Source organism: Ursus maritimus, unplaced genomic scaffold (assembly GCF_017311325.1).
Source record: "Ursus maritimus isolate PB19 unplaced genomic scaffold, ASM1731132v1 scaffold_18, whole genome shotgun sequence".
NCBI lineage: Eukaryota > Metazoa > Chordata > Mammalia > Carnivora > Ursidae > Ursus > Ursus maritimus.
In genome coordinates, this window is record NW_024424230.1 from 53,023,946 (window position 1) to 53,043,445 (window position 19,500).

Here is a 19,500-nt window from a genome sequence, read left to right on the forward strand (position 1 = left end):
TGGCCTGAAGGAGCCTCATGTGGTCGAGCGGCGGGAACACACCGCACCGGCCCTTGTAGAAGGCCGCGGCTAGCCTGCTCAGCTGTGGAGCTGACGTGTGAGAGAGAGGGGTCTCTCCGGTAGATTAAAAGCACTCAGACACACGGGTTTATTGGGGAACCTCTTTTCTTATTAAAAAACCTAACTTTGAAAATGAGATTCGGTGGTAACCAGTTGTACTTTTGAAGGCCTTCCTAGGCAACCAAATATTTATAAGTGTGTTCGGTTTCCAGTCTCCCATACCTTGAAGGGTCCATACACTGTGTCACCAGAGACACATTCTGTCCTGTAAAAAGACAAGCTCTATACAATGCCGATGAATGAGGCCTCTGATATCATGCAAATGCCACCTCTTGGCTAAACACAGACAATACTGAAATTATTACACGCCGAGAATCAGAGCTTTAAATGCATTTACCATTTTTATTTCGCTATGCAGGAACATACATTCACCATGGGCTGTGTGATGCAGTTGACAGTGTAATGGAGAATATATCTTTTTGAAGGCTATTTATAACTCAACACTAAATAGTTTAATTACAGTGGAAATTCTGTACAATTTAAGGCTTGGCTCTGAACTAGATTGTAAATATGGACCAGATTTGGAAATAAAACACTTCTTTTTTTTTTTTTCAAGTAAAAGAAGAAAAATCAGCGTAAAAAAACACAAGGAAGAAGCAACGAAGAAAGAAAACAAAGCAACAGAAGCCCAACAGATTCTTCTGGATTGAAATTTCATAATATTGTAAACTAACAAAAACAGGTTTTCTTCCCCAAACAATGACAATTTACATATTTAGGACTCGTTAGGGAACTCTTGGAAGCTTTCCAGGTTGGACGCAGACCAACGCGAACAAGGAAGAAATCACATTAATATGCTAAAATCAGTACTACCTTATAACGAATTAAATTAGATACACAAAGCAGGATTGTAAGCATTAAATATTTCCGGAGGATTGAGAGTCGTTGCTGTGTATGGGTGAGAGTAATAAAACCAGGTGAAACAAGTACAAGATTCAAGTTGTTTACTGAATAAACTCGGTTATTGGCACATCTAATCTGGGATAAACCTGACACATCGGACCTAGACAGCTCCTAGCATTTTAGGGTAATCTTCATGTGTCTGTAAACAAAAGATCTGTCACCTAAGAAATTGCAATTTTGTTTAGACTTTAATCATAAACTATGAAAGGCGTGAATTGTTTATGTGTTACATGAGACCACGGTTTATATTGTCGGTTATGAACGTGCAGGTATAGCGGAAAACTTAGACACTTGGTGGAAATTAAAAATGCTACTCTTTTGTAATTTTATCGTTGCTTCATGCAATATCAGTTTTGTGATGCTGATTCGGATTGCTTTATTATGGGAAGATCTCTCTGCCAGTGTCTTTATTAATGGTCAAGGTCAGTTCTTCTGGATTGAAATTTTCCATGGGCAGATACAAGTCAGCTGGGTTAGAAGAGGGAACTCCATATAGGCTCTGGTTTTCCTAATGGTTTGCATGACTGGATTCGTGTGCAGGCTAAGTTATTCCTGTAGGAAAGAGATGTGATCAGTTACTCCTTGGAAAACACCCGAGAATCCTCCTCAGATTAAGGCCACAGCAAAATGATCTTGCAGGCCATTTCATGCACTTTTTGACAAGATCCTGTCAAACACCAGCGTAAGTCACTGACAGGCGTTCTCTTACGTAACTACAACATCACCCAAGCGGCTGAAGACTTTTTTCTGCTTTCTGTCTTCCAAATTATATGATGAATTTGAACATAATGAGCGACTGTTGTATTTTTTTCTTTAAGGGAGACCGCTATTCAACCTACATGCCCTAAACCAACGTTAGAGAACTTCCTTATTTCATTTATACATGTAAGGCATTTAAGAGACTTCTGTCACATAACCAAGTGTGCAAGTAGCTCAAAGTTTGCATTCAAGGCCCTGTGGGGATCCGCCGGGCCCGTGAGTTCTTGCACGGCAGGAGAGTGTGCATAACAAGTCTGCATGCACAGAAGACGCTATCTGCTCACACCAGCCAAACAGCCGTCGAAAAGGCATGCACACACTTTCTAGAGAAAAGCAGGCGCGCAAGACTGCATTTTTGCCTCCTCCTAAGGCACGATGCTATACTAAGAGGAAAAAAAACACCCCAAGGACTACAGAAAATAGACGACATCCAAAACGAAAGTGAATGTCCAGGTTTCAAATTCAGAAACAAAGCAAAACGAGAGCATAAACAGAAGCATAACCGAACACAGTCGCAGAGAAAGCTTACAGGGAAATGGGATAACGTTGCCATCCGAAGGAGAAAGGGGTACACTTTACTTCCCTGGTATTTGGAACACACAAATTGTACCTTTCAGAACAAAATGGCCTTCGTTCTGATTAGGCCACATGGCAAGGGAAATCAAATCTGACCCTCTGAATTTGGATAATGAAGAGCATGAATGAAAAGGAAACACCAGCGAGACAGTGCAAGCAAAGACTGCTTCTTTCTTGATCCTCTACCTGGCAGAATATGCAAAAAGTCCACAGTATAGAACCCTCAAATCTGAAACAAACCAGCACCCACAAACCAACTCTCCATCCCCTTGGTGAGCAGCCCTGCCCATGCCAGTGAGAGGAGAAAGGAGGAGGAGGGGGGGGGAAGGACAGAGGGAAGTGGCCCATGCTACATGCCAGCCAAGGCCAAGCCTAGAGAATCAGCGTCGCCTCTTACCTGGGGTCAATCCTCTCCATCTTCCGGTGTGATCTCTGTCTCTTTATGGACCACTACTTTGGTCACTGACATGTCAGGGTGCTGCTCTTTGGCCTCTTTAATTGCCTGAGCCAGCGCCTATCCCCAGGAAATCACAGAAGGGCAAAGACAAAAAGGAGGTGGAACATGCATGATCAGTAGCAAGCTGGAGACTTCTGGGCTCGATCTGGATACGTAATTTACAAATGAGGGACAATGATTGCAAAAGGAATCGGACATTGCATATTGAAAAGTTACTTCCGAAAACTGTTTAGACTGCATGATGGACTAAAACACCACCACTGGGAAGGGTAGGGCTGACCAGTGTCTGTGTTTCTCTGCCAGGGTATCTACCATCTCACGCACACTACCTGGTCATGGTCAATGTCTGCATCCCCTGTGATGACTATCCGCTTCTCAATCCTCGTCTCTGAAATGCCTCCTTTCACAGTCTGCAAGGGACAGACAAGCGTTACCGATTTACCCACCTGGAGGAACACTCATTGTTCAGTGGGGGAAATGGCTGACAACGCTAACGGAGTTTTAACGAACAGCATTCATTAGGAGTTGAAACAACTCTTTGGCTATTACTTAAAATCGTTAATTTCAGAAGTGAAGCTAGAATGGAGTCCTGTGGGTGTGGCTGGCCAGTGTTTCTGGAACACCCACCATATGCTAAGGACTGGAGTTCCCTGTCAAGCAAGGGGTATCAGAATGCATATTCCTAAACAGAAATGAGCACATAGGGGCAACTGCCCCATAAACAGAGTGGGTGTGCAAGCTCTAACGCGGCTAGCTATCTGGGCGTCCCGATCTTCCCAGAACTCTTTGCCAGCCAGGAAGCTGTGCTGTGTAAATGCCTTACTTCTGCGCGTTCCCACTGCACTTACTTTGGTGATGTGGGTGGTGGTCGTGGTACTGGTGGTTTCAGATGTGATCGTCTGCGCGCTCATTAGCACGCCTGGCTCCATATCAGCACCAGCATCAACCTACAGGAGCAAAGGAACAGACACCACACTCAGACACTTATATCAGGGCGTCCCAATGATTCAGGCATCTCCCACCATCACTGTGCTGTTCAAGCAGTGCATGGGAGCTGTTGCTCTTGGGACACACTCGACCGAACCTGGCCACAGTTAACCATTGTTAAAAAACTGGGACTTGAGAAATGTGAGTAGGGTCTGCTTGAGCTAATATCTTTCCTTATCTGTGGCTAGAGAAATAGGTTCCTGAGCCTTATTCTATGTTTTGAGATATAAGAAGACCTGTTTAAGTCACCCGATGTTCCTGGATCAGTAATAAATTTGTAATTATTACCATTATCACTCCTGATAGACACAGTTTGGCTGCTGGGTCCTCTGAGTCTCACGAATTAAATATCAGGTAGTTATATTTAAATGCAGTAAGCCACTAAAGGGGCAAAACAAAGTGCCAGGGCTCTGGCCTTCACAGACTGTCTTACCTGTGATGATTCATATGTGATGGTTTTTGTTTCTGTATGAACTACCGGCACTTCCTTGGTAGAAATTTCTAGCTTTACTCCTCCTGGTGAAACACTGCCAAAACTGATGGTTTCTGTCTTCACAGTTGATGACTGCACCAATGGGAAGTAGGTAGAGCGGCTATTATAGTTTGCACAAAGGCATGATTCTGGTTTTTTTCCTCCCCTCTTGGTGGGTATGGATAAGCGCAGGTTAGTATGAAATAAATGTTTATGTGTGACATGGGGAGGGTAAGTTGAGGAATGAGGCAGATACCAGGTCGGTCTTTCAGAATTCCATAGACTTTTTTTTTTTTTTTTTTAACATGGGACGTTCCAGGTAAAGGAAAGCATTTTGAAGGAAATGTTTAAGAAACTCTTTTTATGTTCCCCCTCCTCTATGGCCTAAACTAATAGATAAAAAATCAGCAATTAGCCTTTTATTTAATAAGTTTTTAGAAAGAGGGAACACATGGGAAGATATTTACCAGCCCCCACTCCATATACTTCAGGAATCTCAGTAAAAGAGAAAAAGAACAAAGTTCTGGCATTTGGTACTGGGGCAAGCATGGATTGGGTCCTTCTGGGTAAGTACACTGAGCAAAAATAAATTTATCAAATTTTCTACCATCTTGGCTATCCATGCACTTCCCGGTTTACTGCCAATAGCTACAATGAAGGTAGGAGCCGTTTCCTGGAACCACACATTAATAATCATTAAATATGTTTGCATGTGACCCAAAAATGGAAACGAGCACGGAGACCCTATTGTCATGCAAGAGGGAAATAGGAGGAGAAACAAACTGCGCTGGGAAAAGGCAGAAAGTTAAACGTAGCTCCACCTTTTACACTTCACTAAATTTCGGGGACTCACTGATCGGTTTTACATCAGTGCTGAGAGTAACGTCAACTACTAGTTACCTCAAAATGAGGTTTCTGTTCCCAAGTTTCAGAAACGTGGATTGTTGCGCTCTGCTCCTCCTCTGGCTCATGGGAAGCAGCGGCCGTCTCCTCCGGCTCGAGGACAGCTCTATCGGCCACCTCCCCCTTCTCCTCCTCGGCCCCCTCCGTCAGAGCAGAGCCTTCCTTCCCTTTCAAGCTAGAAGCGTCAGCAGATGCTGCCTGGGCTGCAGCATCCACGTCATCTCCAGCCACGTAAGAAGCATCCCCACTCGCGTGCACATTCATCACATGTCTTTCCTCCACCAACACGGTTTCCTGCACAACCTTCTCGGTGCTAAGTGGCTGGGGGTGCTGGCTTGTTTCTGTCTCTATCTTGCTGGACCCCGTCTTGGTTTCCGTTTTCTGCATGGGAAAAGATGGCGGTGTCAGGGTGACTTTCCACAAACCAAAGGTCAAAACACAAAAATCAAAACAAAAGCAGCCACTCACCAGGGCGCCTAAAGCCAGTGGCACGTGCTATGACCAGAAATGCTTACAGAAAATATAAATTAGCTTTCATTCCTCCCACCAGGATCTCGGATGTGTGCCCCTGCCCCGACACACACACACACACACACACACACACACACACACACACATCCGAGCCTTTGTTGCTATGTCGGGATAGCTGCAAATGAAACCGAATGCAGATAAAACGCAATGAAAACCAAACAAAATGAAAGCACTGCAGCGTGTTCCCATCGATTCTGGAAGCTTTCTGAGACCTAACAGATGACATAAAAATGCTTAAAAAATTAAATGCTATGAAACTTTCTCAACATGACTGCCTTTTCAATATCTGAAGTATGTTGTAGTGATGCAGCTAAAGGCACATGACAGCTCCGCTAAGCAGGCGCGAAAGGAAAACAAGCGAGGCTATCTGCGAGGTTTAAGGCAAAGCCACTTGGATGCAAGACACACACACCCACACACCCACCCGCACGCACGCACGTACGCACACACACGCACGCATACGTGCACACATCAAAAAGGCATAAAGAAAGGCAAATAGGCAGAGTCAGGACCACCAAAGAGGAAGCAATTGGCCACCTGAACCCAGCTTTGAGAAGTAGAAGTAACCCCTCCTATGAATTCTGTTGGTTTTCTTGCAGACTCTAATAAACTGAAGATTTCAGAGCCATCCATGAGCTTTTCAGCAGAAGACTGTTTAGTCTGAGTGAACAAAGAAATGGACAGTCAAGCACAGAGACAGGAACACAGGCGGGCACATTCACATTCACAGCCGGTTAGACAAAACTGTAGGGGAGGAAGGTGGGAGGAGGGAGGAGGGAATCTACAGATTTTGGGAACAGAAAAGAATGGGAAATAAAATAGCAAATTGAGGTGACCATGAGCTCTTGTTTGGTAAAGCAGAGAGTTATTAGGATATGGGTGGTGCTGGTTTAAGCAGACCATTCATTCTCCCTTCATTGCAAGCCCCCGCAGTACTACCACATCTCGGGATCGGGGAGCTGGAAATAAAACGGAAAGTGTTTTAATGCTGACACTGGACTGTGCGGTATTGATCTAACCATGAAAAAAATTAAAAAGCTTGGGTTGGCTGCTCTCAACATAAAGCCAAACAGCAAGAGGAACAGAAAAGTTGAGGGTGGAAGGGCACTGCCTCAAAAAAAATCATGCTGGAATCTGAAACGGTGGCCCAAACGAAAGGTTACCGCAACTCGGGACGCAGCCGACTCGGTAACGTAATGAGCAGTGGCCACGGTGACGGCCGGTTCCTGGGAGTATCTCCACTCGGACAGGCTCTTCCGCCTGGGACCAAAGAGCCCCACTTTCAAGACCTCGCCCTGCGGCGGCGGCTCCGTCCTGCCGAGACGCGCACTGTCCAGCCCTGCGTCGGGCCCCGCGTCCTGGCCTGGCATCGGGGCTTTCTGCAGCTCTTCTTCCTCGGGGCTCGGCCGCCGGGACTCGGCTTCCTTGATGGGAGCCAGGGATTCAGACAATTTCCGTTTGGGGGTGTGGACCTCGGATCTTTTGGATTTCTCATCAGGGACGGCATCCAGGACCTCGTAATCGGCCGTGACCGGAATGATCTTCACTGACTCTGACAACCCTCTGTCTGTTTTCTGAAAGGCTTCCGGACTGCAGGGCTGCACTACCTTCTCCCCCTCGTTGGCTCTTCCAGTCATGGTAACGATCTTCCCCGATACGGTGTCATAGGATTTTCCTAGAGCGTATATTTTCTGTTTGCTTTCTCCTCTCAACTGCATTTCCCGGGCCAAGTCCTCGAAGCTCTGCATTTCAAGGGCACCGGATCTTAACAGATCGGCGGGGATGTCACCGCTTCTACTGCTCACGGTCACCACCTTGTAAGTCACAATCTTTTTCGAATCACCATCAACTACCTCAGTGGGTACTTTGTCTACAATAACCCAATCCTCTGTGCCCTATATTTGAAATATAAAAGCTAAATTAGAAATGCTGATGGTCTCATTTCTAAAATAAGAATCCTTTAAGAAAACCAGGGCAAAAGCTACATTGTGATGTGACTGCACAGGGCTGGTGTTAATATCTAATGATGACGGTGGCAAAGCTCTTCTTATCTGAAATTTACTAACTCTAACCTTCAACTTGGAATCTAGTCTGCAGGTAGAGTTGCAATTGCAGATTTCTTTAAACAGGAACAATACCTTGGTGGTAAACGTTTGCAAGACTCTCTGACCTTACGCTAACCGTCTGATCATTTTATATTTCAAGATCAAATGACATTATTGAAGTTGTTGTACAAGTCATTTAGCTTGTATGGGCACAAAAAGACCGTTTTCCAGGTTAACTATAACACTGCACTTCATATTTGCTGTTTTCACAAAGAACTTGCCAGCATCCCATGAATTTCTGTGAATACCATTTTCCATGTTTGTAAATTATACTTCCTCATATAGGAGGATCGAATCCACTACAGCGCTTACTATCCAATAAACACGGCGCGTGCCGTCCTCAAGGCACCGCAGTGAAGTACCTCCCACTGCTGGGGCACTGTTGGAGCCTCTTATCAATAGCTCATGGTGGTCTGTACCGTGTTCCAATCTTACTTACAAGCGAAGTTCATCATCTGAGTAGTTTCTGTGCCACTTTCCTTAGTACTTAGTTCCAATATGGCAGAAGAAATGAAAGTTAAGAAACTTGTATTTGAGAAGGCTACTAGGATGAGACCAGGCAGCTGACTAGTCTCACAGATCCCAGAGGGAAGAGAAATCAAACTAGGGGCACATGAGCCCCTTGATTTACATTTTAAACTATGGTGTTTTCTACTTGCATATTTATCTTAGTCTAAAAACTGGGATCTAGAAATGTGTGTGCCTTATGAACAAAAATTATAGATCGGTCTCCATGCTGGTGCTGGATTAAAGGAAATGAATTGAAAAATAACCTCTAGGGTCGACGGGACAGTTTTCTGGAAAATGATTTGACGAGAGGTAACCACAGAGCCCGCAGAATCTCCTTCCTGCATTTTCTTTATCAGACTCGGCTAGTGGGAAAACCAATAAAAGTTCAGAACTTTCAAAATCAGGCAAGGTCATCTAAATTAGTATTACTCTATGGGTAAAGCAGATAGTAAAAAGTCCAATAATATTAGAAAGCGTCATCACAATGCTTCAATGACCATACACAGATATAATCACCCAGGATCAAGGGCCATAAAGGAATGATGGCTAATTGATAACTAAAATAGTAAGAAAATGCCCTTTGCCCGTCCCCAGAATCTAAGCAAAAATGACATACCTACCTTAGTTTTAAGCGAGGTCAATTTAAAAAGGAAAATAAAAACTAAAGACATTTTAATGATACTGAAATTTGAAGAGCAACTCCCTTTGGGGGAATTCCTTTATGTTTGTTTTTTACCTGAGACTCAAGGAATGGAGAGCTTCCTTGTTGCAAAAATATAACTTTTTCAGAAATTTCTCTTTCTTCTTTGGTCTGTTTGAATAAAGGGGGTTGGGTTGGAGAAGAGGAAGTAGACAGTTTCCAGAAAAAGGCAAGTTAGGAAGAGAGTTCTTTTACTGTGTTGTACATATAACAGTCATTCATCTCTTTCTGAAGATGTGAACTATTCCTCATGAATTTGAAAAGTGGTCTGAAACCAAATCTCAAAGTTTAATGATCATCTCCCCAAAGTAACAGATTATTTTCTGAAGCTCCAGTGTTTGACTCACACGTTTTCCACTTCTGTAAACACAAAACACGCAAGAGCAATGGAAAAAGTTCCTTGGTATTTGCACAGCGTCTAGGCCAGTCATGTGCAAAACCGTAGAAGTGAGGAGAAGAAGAAAATGTTAAGATTTAAAAAAAAAAAATTAACTGAGAAACAAACCCTCACTCCTACATCTGACGAACACTCGACTGTACTTCCCACTGAAATGCTGGCTTCATCCCAGGCAAGGAAATACACACGGGCCACTGCATCAGCCACTAGTTAGAGTAAACCCAGTCGGACCTAGATTGATTCCCTTATCATTCCACAAAGTATACTCAAAATGTATAGCTTTATGTGAACTTTTATAAGACGGTGAATAATTTTAAAAAGTCAATTTCAAAATACCTTTGTGAAAAATTAAGTACTTTCAAGTCATGCTTTACCATGTAACATTAAGGAACGTTGAAGTAAATATGCCATGTTAGCAACTAGCTTCTTCCTTTAACCTCCTTTTTATTCCTTCCTTTAGTATCAAGGAGGAATCATTCAAGTGGCAATATATTAGCTATGGAGCCGATCTCTGTGCATAGCCTCTAGCTCCATGGGGTGCTGGCAGAAAGGGTGTTTAGGAAGAGTAATCTAAAAAATCGTAACAGAAAGCCCAAGGTTTCTAGGAGGACAGAGCTTTTAAAATAAATCCTATTGTAAACAATCTAATTTAACGAGAGTTATTTACTATCCCTATGTGTATACAAACCTATCATACTACCTTTAATAGTCTGCCTATAAGAGTTTGTAAGGGGACATCTGGAATATTCTCCTGAAGGACCCACTGGCAAATTTTGATAGCATCGTTCTCCTATGTCCCTTTTCCATGAAGAACAAGTAAGATATTTCTGAAGAGAAAAAAAAAAACCACCCTATCCCTGCCCCATTTTGAAAAGACAAAATGTACCATGTGGAATCATTAAATACAGATTTTTGTTTTGTTTGTTTTGCTTTCAATGGTAGCCTCTTTTTAATAGAGAAATAAGAAACAGGAAGGAAAGGTCAAAATTATACTTTTCAGAATACCACTGCGCCTCTAATTATAATCACTGAGCTAAATATTATTCCTAAGATGAAAGCCTAAAAAAAAAAAAACAACACAAACCAATAATGGCAGGAAAACAGTGGTTTTTAGCATATCCTGTTATCTGACATCAATTAATTTCAAAATTGTTTTTGTCTATAATGAAAGCATCAACACTGTCTGCATTCCGAACTGTGTATGTCCACTGAGAGAAAGGGGTAACAGAAGGGATAGGTCTTAAGATAAAATCCTATAGATGGTCAACCTCGATTCAGTTAGTTTAGCTAGACAGGTGAAGAGATGCTGATAAAGGCTGACAACTGAAATGTTTACTTTTATCACGTGTTAGAAGAGAGTCAGCTGTATGCTCCAAACATTTTTAGTTGAACACTCATCACTATATCATAATTGGGAAACAAGGCCCTTATACTGGCATGCGAAACGTACGGACGTATTACCCACTCTCAGGAGATTAGGGATTTGTACAGAGCCATGGACAGCCCTTGTTTCTCCCCGGGTCAGGCATTCGCAAAGTGGGCTGGGCATTAGAATTATGTGGGGAGTTTTTAAATAATAGTACTACAAGGGGGTGCAGCTCAGACAAATGAAGTCAGTCTCTGATTTAATAGATCTCAGGCATCAGTATTTTTAAAACTTCCCATAGGTAATTTTAATATGTACCTAGAGTTGCACCCCAAAAGTCACAGCAGTCAGATTCAGAGAATGAAGTTAACTCTCCCTATCCATAAATAGATAGATGGTCACGGTGAATGGGTTTTTGTTTCTTTGTTTGTTTTACCCATGTAAAACCTGACTAGCAAGAGTAGAGCTGGATTAGAAAGCAGACAAATGCACAAAGAGAGTCGATTCCCATTATTCACGGTAATTATGTTCAATAAAATCCCCACGAACAGTGAGTTAGTGAATGCTGAACCACTGATTTTATGGGAAACACACGGTTAAGGCTCCCGTGAGCCTCTGGTCACGATGTTGTCATCAACTGCTCAATACATAACCTTGTTTTGTATGTTTTTGTTTAACGACTCCTTATTTAATACATATTATCGATCCGTGAACATTGAACTCACGGCCAGCAGCACTCTAACTTATTCCCGAAAGACTTCTCTAACATGTATTTTCCCCGAAGGCACATGACAGCCTTCTTGTGCTTCTACGTTTGGGGGTCATCTGAAACAGCAAAAATCACCCACGGAAACACAAAAGCGTGGCACTAAACTGGCTCCAAAAGCACAATTTGTTTGCAGTATGACAACTGAAAGAGGAAGGCAGAGCCCTGCCTCGTGCAACCAGAACTGGGAAAGTGCGTGGTTGAGATGCAAAGTTTTCACCACTCTGTGTCTGTCTGCAGATGACTGGGAAAGTGCCATGAAGACTGATTTTAGGGTTACAATGAATTTCAGGGAGCAGGGGAATGTGCAGCTATGGAATCTGTGAATCAGGACGGTCACCCGTGCTAAGCTTGGTGCTATAAGACTGTCACCTGCGCTGATACTGGAACTGCAGAAGTGCTAATGGGTATTGCATTTTGGTTGGGATTTGGAAACTTTCAGTATTCAAGCGACCACGAGGGAGTATTCCTCTAACACGGATTCAGCCTAGGGGCATCACTGAAGGCCGTCATGGAGAATATTTGTGGACAGAGACATTCCCAGAGGCCTTCACGGGCCACACACCTATCCTTCCTGTTTGGTGGGCCCTGTATATGGGTTTTTCTATGTTCCAAAGTAAAGTAAGCATTGCTTTGGGGTATCCTTGTTCCTTATCTGCTATTAACTCAATATTTGAAAGTTGAAACCATTGGCAATAAAATTCCCATTTTACAGTAACCATACATGATATTCTTAGAATATAATCACCACTACTAGCTCACTATATATTATGCAAGTAATCTGAATGAAACTGATGTGTAATGCTTCAGGAGTACCTTGGTAACAGTACTTTTCATCTATTCTGCATAAAATGGCCCTTTTAAAGTAATTCAGATGGAATATACCTTGTCACATTTTAGCTGGGATTGGAATTATCAGGAACACAGTGATTGTGGTCACTTTTGATAAATAGCTTTCAAGGGAAGTTTAGAAAATGGTCAAAATGAGTGTCATTATATTCTTTTTCACTGCAAGGACCTACACATTGCATATAGACTGCCACTTAAAGGATTTTTCTCCCATAAAGGCCTAAGTTTTGATTTTCTTCTGTTCTATCTCAGCTTTCTGGACAAATATGTTACGATAAAGCAGTCTTGATAAGAAAGATGTTAATCAGTAGGATGCTAGAAAAATGCAGTTATTTAAAAACTACTTCTTTTGAAAGACAGAAAAAAACAAGATGTCTAATAGCTGACTCAGACAAGCACCACTGATATTTGTGGGTCTCAAAGTGGGAGCCCCGAAGTAGGATCTGCTGAATCCCCACAGTCTGGGTGTACATTTAAAGAGAACTTTCCAATATGGAACACTCTTCCTTAAAAAGACATTCTGGCCTCTACTTTCTCTATTAAAAATCAAATAAGAACTGATTCTAAATCAGTTTAAAAAAATCAGTTATGTATATTTTTAAAAATCAGTTAAAATCGAATCAAATACGGATTACACCAGTAAAAGCCTGGGGTAGTATTCCCAGAGTAAAACATGTCCTGAAATTCTGTCAACTTCAGATCAATGTTGAGTCAAACATTAGACAATCTCCCTATGCCTCATCTTGCAACCGATGAGAAACATTCATGAGTTTTCAGGGCATTTCTTAATGCAGCAGAAAAAGCATTTATTATTTATTTATTTATTTATTTATTTTTTTTTTTCAGAAAAAGTGTCCGTTCATTAAGACAGTATCTCAATCTCTCCCAGCTGTGAAATCTAGGTTCGCAGTTAGAACAAACCCAGCTGCATGCACTAGAGTTTCCCTGCGCCTCCTTGTTCACTCTGAGCACCCTGGGATGGGACTACTCCCTCCCTGGCCTCCTCAGTGGCCACACCCCTTTTACTTTGCAGCTTTTATTTGGAGCCCAGAGCGTATCAGCTCAGGGTATACACAGGCAAGTGGTGAGACTGCCTACTTGGAAGCTTGCCAACTCCATCCCCCAGGAGCGGGCCCTGCGGAGAAGCACCACTAGTGAACAGAAGACAATGACAGCCCAAATCCCGAATACCGACCTCTTCAGGGACCAGCGGTTCGATCATGGGCGCGTCCTCCTGCCTGGCAGCTAGTCGCACCGGGGAAGTAGAAAGCCTCTTTTCCCATTCATTCGTGATGGCAGTGTCTGTGGAGGTTTCTAAAAAGGTTCTTTTCAGCTCACTAATATTGGTCTGATGCTTCATCAGGTCATCTTGAGTTTTATCTAGCTCCTATATTCGGAACATAAAGAATCCAACAGTCAGCTTTTTACATTTGCCTTCCTATCTGTGCTTTTTTTTTTTTTAAAGTAATGTCAATCTCATTAGTACTCAAAATAAAATCATTCTGATCAGGGCTCATGACACTACCACAAGCACTTTGGTGAAAATGTGACATTTCTAAGGCAAAGAGAAGAAAAAAAAATCGAGTTCACGCAAGCATAAAAATCAAAAGAGTTTTTAAAGGCAAACTATAAAAGTGTAATTCACATGTAACCAGAAAAAAATTAAAACACACACAGGAAAAAGGATCTATGTCTAGGAGAGAGGAAGGAGTCAGAGTAGGCTGAGAAGGTATCCCCACTTATTCACAGGTGAGATCACACAGTTCATGCATCATTGTATGAGCCCACAGGTATGCCACTAAAAGAAATGCCAACACACACAAACATGCACTGGTATATACCAATACCAACCTCTAACATAAGATTACTATGTTTGACATACACATTTTCACCCTTTATTCGCTTAATCAGACTATTCTGAAAAAAGTGGAGAAGAAAGGGAAAGGTAAGGGACACGGTAGTCACGGGAACAAATGCCATCCTCCACACTGCACCGACAACACGGGTAACCGCCTACGGAGCATGCTGGAAGACTGGAACACCGGAGACGCACAATGACTTATCACACGCTGGTTTTTGCTTTTGTTTTATTTTTAATTTTCTACCTGTGCCTTGAGCTCTGCATCTTCCTCCTGGTCCGACTGCCAGCATCAAGAAAGAGTGGGAAATAAAGTCTTACCATGTAATTGACTCTATGATTGAAGAACTATGTTCTAAAGAAACTTGCTAAAACGGGGCACTAGTGTGCTCTTGTATATGGATGCTATTTCTTTCCTAGATGCAAGCCACAACATTCTCACACGCAAATTATGATGCATATTAAGACGACGGGAGTAAAAGGTTCTTTGACACTTTAACCTGGGGACTTCTCAGTGTGATGAGCACACTCACATAAGCGGGAGGGGACAGCTAGGGCTTAGCGGGCTGTCCTTAAGGAACACTAGAAATGGTTTAGGAAGTGTGGAGAATCACACCAAAACTAAAATTCATAAGAATGGTTAAGATAACCCAATAATGAGGGCTCCCTTGGAATCCCTTTATAATCCTATGAGGTTATAGCTATTATTATCCCCAACCTGTAGGCCAGAGAACCGAGGCTCAAAGAATTCAACACAGAGGGTCCCACATTTAAGAATTTCTCGGAACCTTGAATTTCTCGAACCCATATACTTAAAAATAAATTTAGGAAGGGAGGAAGCTGATACAGTATAAGTTAAGAAAGTTAAAAAAAAAAAAAGGAATCAACTATCATCAACATTACCAGCATTTCTTTAAAATGTAGACAGGATCACATTGTTGAGTTCTTAAAAAATACAACAGATATATCTAAAAGCCACTTCATTATTCTGATTTTTCTAATTGCGAGGATCTGTTTAGTCCTTGGACTGGTGTGCGGGTACCAGGAATGAGGCAACCAGGCCAAGCCACACGTGCAGGCAGTAGTAAAGCTACGTGTCTCGCCAGTGGTGCTCGGACCCAGGTCCGCAGGGAGGCCCACAGTGTAATCACAGGTGAGAAGTGGGAGATACCCGAGCAGGTGGCCTGCAACAAGGCAATCTATCTTGCTCTCGGCCTCCTTACCTGCTGATGGGGCAAGACTGCCTACCCAGCACGCCTCACCCAGCAGTACCATTGTCCTGGCTCCCGACAGGGCACAAGGGAAAGTGTGTGAAAGTGTGACTCTAACAGTGCTGGCAACACATCAATTCTTAAGTGTGTGGGGCATGCACCGCTCTGTTTTATTTTTAAGCTTCACAAGTACCTATGTTGCATGTGTGTGTTTTCATGCTTCAAATTTTATGTAACAACCTTTAGAACTGCTATAGAAATGTAGAGTATTATTAAAATATTTTTCATTTAAGGCACACATTAAGATTCCATTGAAGTTTACTGAATTAACATGTACCTACATGTAACTAATAATTTTGTCATAATTTGACACAGAAAATTAATTTGTAATAAATTTATCTTGCTTAAAAGAATCTGGATAGCTGTTTCACAATATTATTTTTTAAAATTTCTTTTTAAGTAGGCTCTACGCCCATTGCAGGGCTTGAACTCACAACCCCAAGATCAAGAGTCAGAGTGGCATGCTCTACTGACCGAGCCAGCCAGGTGCTCCTATAACAACAACAATAACAATAATTATAATAAATATTATATATAAAAATGGAGTAATATTATTATTGTATTTTTCAAAGCCAGTGCTGTTATTTTTAACTTCAAAAAAATTATGATTTCCAAACTTTGAGTTGAACTCTGGCATTTCTCAAGGATGAAAATTCCATTTTAAAAAGTTTTTCTGAAGGTATTTTCAATTAAATATTATACAGATACTATTTACGTTTTTAGTTCTTCCTGAAGTTCCTACCAGAAAAGAGTGTTCTAACTGGGTGATGCAAAAAACTTAGGGTAAACATTATCACAAAGTAAAAAATTCTGTGAGCACTTCAGGAAAGAAACATCTTGGCTTTCATTACTATATTGTTTTTACAGAAATTTTAGTTATCGGTAGAGAAGATTCGCAGAACAGCATAAGCACACAAATGTTTACTTATCCTAAAGAATTCATAAAGGATAAATGATAGCATAGTATGTTTCCTATCACTATTCAGTGTTATCACTTTTTTTTTTTTAATAGAGTACGAATAGTAATTTGCTAATTTTTTCTTCAAGACTCCATTTCTTTAGAGTGACCTAGGTTATATCCATCTGGTCTACAAAAATAAGTTGAGAAGTATTATTACTTTAATAATTATTATTTGACCATTTGGGATTTAAAAATATATCTGTATCTAGTAAATACGCTGATTAAATTCACTGTGACCCTCCTCACTCATCAGGACTATCACACATGTAAACAGCCTCTCGTTTGGGAAAGGGGAGTACTTTTTTTTTTTTTTTTTTTTTTTAAGTATTATCGGTTTAGCCAAAGGTTCTCAAAATGTGATCCAGGTAAGTCAACATGCCCGGGAACTTGTTAGAAATGCAAACTCTGGAGTCCCACCCCAGATCTTCTTCTTTTGCACAAGAAACATGAGGAGGGGACCCTCCAGAGTTTGAGAGCCACTGGCCTAGGCAACAGAATATATTCACTCCCTCCTTTCAAAGTTAGAATTTCTCTCCACTCTATAAAAGCTAGTATGCAAAGGGCCTAAACGCAGAGCCGCGTTCACGAGGCACTTGCGTCGGGCAGCCGCCAGCCGCCCGCAGTGATGGTACCAACCTCAGTGGCAGTCGTCTCCCCGTCGGCCGCGGTGTCCGTGCGCTCACTGTCGGTCTATGGTCACAGAAGTGACCAGGGTCCGGGAGGAAGGCAGGAATAGAAAACAAACCCATTTGGTCAAATAGGGCATGGCACAGGTCAAACAGCTCACTCTCTTTCTCTGTGCTCTGTATCATACTACCTTCCCACAAGAATGCAGGTTCAAGCAAAAGCAAAAGAAAGGCCAGAGCTAGGTTTCATCATCAGAGCCACTTGGAGGAAGACCAGAGGCACACAGCCTGCGGGAACCGCAGCAACTGCAGTAGCCAAGCTGACTTGTCTGGTTTCATGTCTCGGAAAAACCGAATTGTCGTTCTTTCCCCCCCTTGTAACTAAAACCCCGAGAAAGATCTCTTTTTAAAAAATGTTTAATGCAAATAAAATGCATATTTATCTATGTCTGTTATTCTACTGATATGTCACATTTGAAAGGTAAATTAAAATGTAAATTTAAATAAAAGCTACTAGAATAGTCACTGGACTTTCAGCCCCTCATTTATATCATGTTGATAATTACACCCATTTATGACCATCAGGCTGTCTGCATTACCTATTAATTATAAAAAGCACATGCCAGTGACTCACGGCATATGTTTTATATGTGAAGAATGTAACGTAGTTTTCAAGTAGCAGTGTGAACTAGACTTTTTATAGACCGTTGTTTCTTTTGCCCCACCCTCCAATATAGAGAAGTATATCAAAGTACGTATTTAAGCATCTCTTTCCAAAACAACCATTCAAATGAAGCAAATTATAATAATAAAAAAATGAAGAGAGAAAGAGAGACATCTCCTTATAAACAAATAAAACAAAGCACAGCATTTGACAGAGCCTAAGTTTTTAAGGGAGAATTATAATAGTAATTTTAGGACTGGGTTTTAAGCTGTTTCATAGAGGTTTATGGTTTAAAACAGAAACTATTTTCTTTGGAGTACAACAGAACCACAGCCATTGAAGATGGGATGGTTAAATGCCGTTAATAGGATATTAACTGACCTTCCCTCCACGAGTGTCAACTACTCACTAATAAAATTCCCTTGAGCAAAGATATGTGATTAATATTTTGAAAACAAAAATAAAAACTAGGAGCTGTAAGCTTGTGTACCTGCCTCTTCAAATAATCTCTCAATCCTAACAACAAGGAATGCCAAGAAGGACGACTGGGACAGGGCTGTTCCGATCAACCTAACTCTGGCCAGGCGGACTTTGGGCGCTATCCCAAATTTCCATTTTATATATCCCTAAAAGAAAATACATTAAAATTCACGTTTGGCATGCGCGCCTGAGGTGGCCGGCTACCATACCTAAGCAGAACGTAATTTTCAGTAGTTTGGTAAAGAATGTGTGCGGACACATTTTCATGACCTGACCACCTCTGCAATACCTGGTCGGGGGAGGAGTGGCTATTAATTTTCTTAGGAGGGTGATCACTACTATGCTGTTAGCGTGGCTTCCCCAACTGACAGCCCAGGGAACGGCCAATTTGATGTAGGGGGAGAGAGACAGGTTGTCGTTCAGTGTATAATAACCTAAAGAAACCTTAGGCTTTCAAGAATAAATAGGAACGACCGGTGCCTGGTATGCTTACTTGTTTTGTGAAACACTTCTGAGGCGCCTGAAAGTATTTCTCTTTTTTTTTTTTTTTAATTAAGATTTTTATTTATTTATGTGACAGAGAGACAGCCAGCGAGAGAGGGAACACAAGCAGGGGGAGTGGGAGAGGAAGAAGCAGGCTCCCAGCGGAGGAGCCCGATGTGGGACTCGATCCTGGAACACCAGGATCACGCCCTGAGTCGAAGGCAGCCGCCCAACGACTGCGCTACCCAGGCGCCCCGAAAGTATTTCTCTTCTTACATAATCTCCCTACAGCTTTAAAATCTACTAGAGTATCTTGGCTTTAGATTACGGTCCTGGTTAAGAGTGAGGGCTCTGATGCCAGGCTGACATGAGCTCAAATCCTTGCTATTGAAATCTGTGACATATTGGACATGTTTCATGTTTTAATCCCTGTTTCCTTCCAGCAAAATGGAGGAAAAATAACAGCCCCAACTGTATCAGGTAATAGATACTAAGTGCTTTCATAAGGCCTGACACATGCAGACCCCAAAGTACCTATAATGACTGTTGTGTGATATTAATATATTATTAGTATCACATTATTATATTACATAATTATTCCTCCCATTTTTTCCTAGTTCTATGAAAAAATAGCTTAGTCCATATCTAAATTCCCTTAAATTCTTACTGAGCATGTAGTCAGTTATTCGACAAATGTAGTGCATGATCAATAACCAGTTAATGAAGAAAGGCTGAATAAAGTAGCTTTTATAGCAA

At 41.8% G+C, this 19,500-nt stretch overlaps 1 protein-coding gene across 4 annotated transcripts in view; it reads right to left on the reverse strand.

Annotated features, from left to right (window-relative positions):
- Positions 1-442: 442 nt before the first annotated feature.
- EPB41L3 (erythrocyte membrane protein band 4.1 like 3) overlaps positions 443-19,500 on the reverse strand; it is a 138,380-nt gene continuing 119,322 nt past the window's right edge. For 2 of the 4 annotated variants that reach the window (XM_040632699.1, XM_040632698.1), the window contains exons 13-20: positions 17,128-17,181; positions 13,597-13,788; positions 5,175-5,558; positions 4,236-4,367; positions 3,664-3,762; positions 3,145-3,225; positions 2,756-2,872; positions 443-1,575 (exon numbers count right to left, since the gene is read on the reverse strand). In XM_040632699.1, coding sequence (XP_040488633.1) covers positions 2,762-2,872; positions 3,145-3,225; positions 3,664-3,762; positions 4,236-4,367; positions 5,175-5,558; positions 13,597-13,788; positions 17,128-17,181 — 1,053 coding nt within the window. In that variant the 3' untranslated portion in view covers positions 443-1,575; positions 2,756-2,761. Of the gene's footprint in view, positions 1,576-2,755; positions 2,873-3,144; positions 3,226-3,663; positions 3,763-4,235; positions 4,368-5,174; positions 5,559-6,245; positions 6,369-13,596; positions 13,789-14,506; positions 14,543-17,127; positions 17,182-19,500 lie in introns of all 4 variants that reach the window. The other 2 variants (XM_040632701.1, XM_040632700.1) reach the window with 2 other exon arrangements.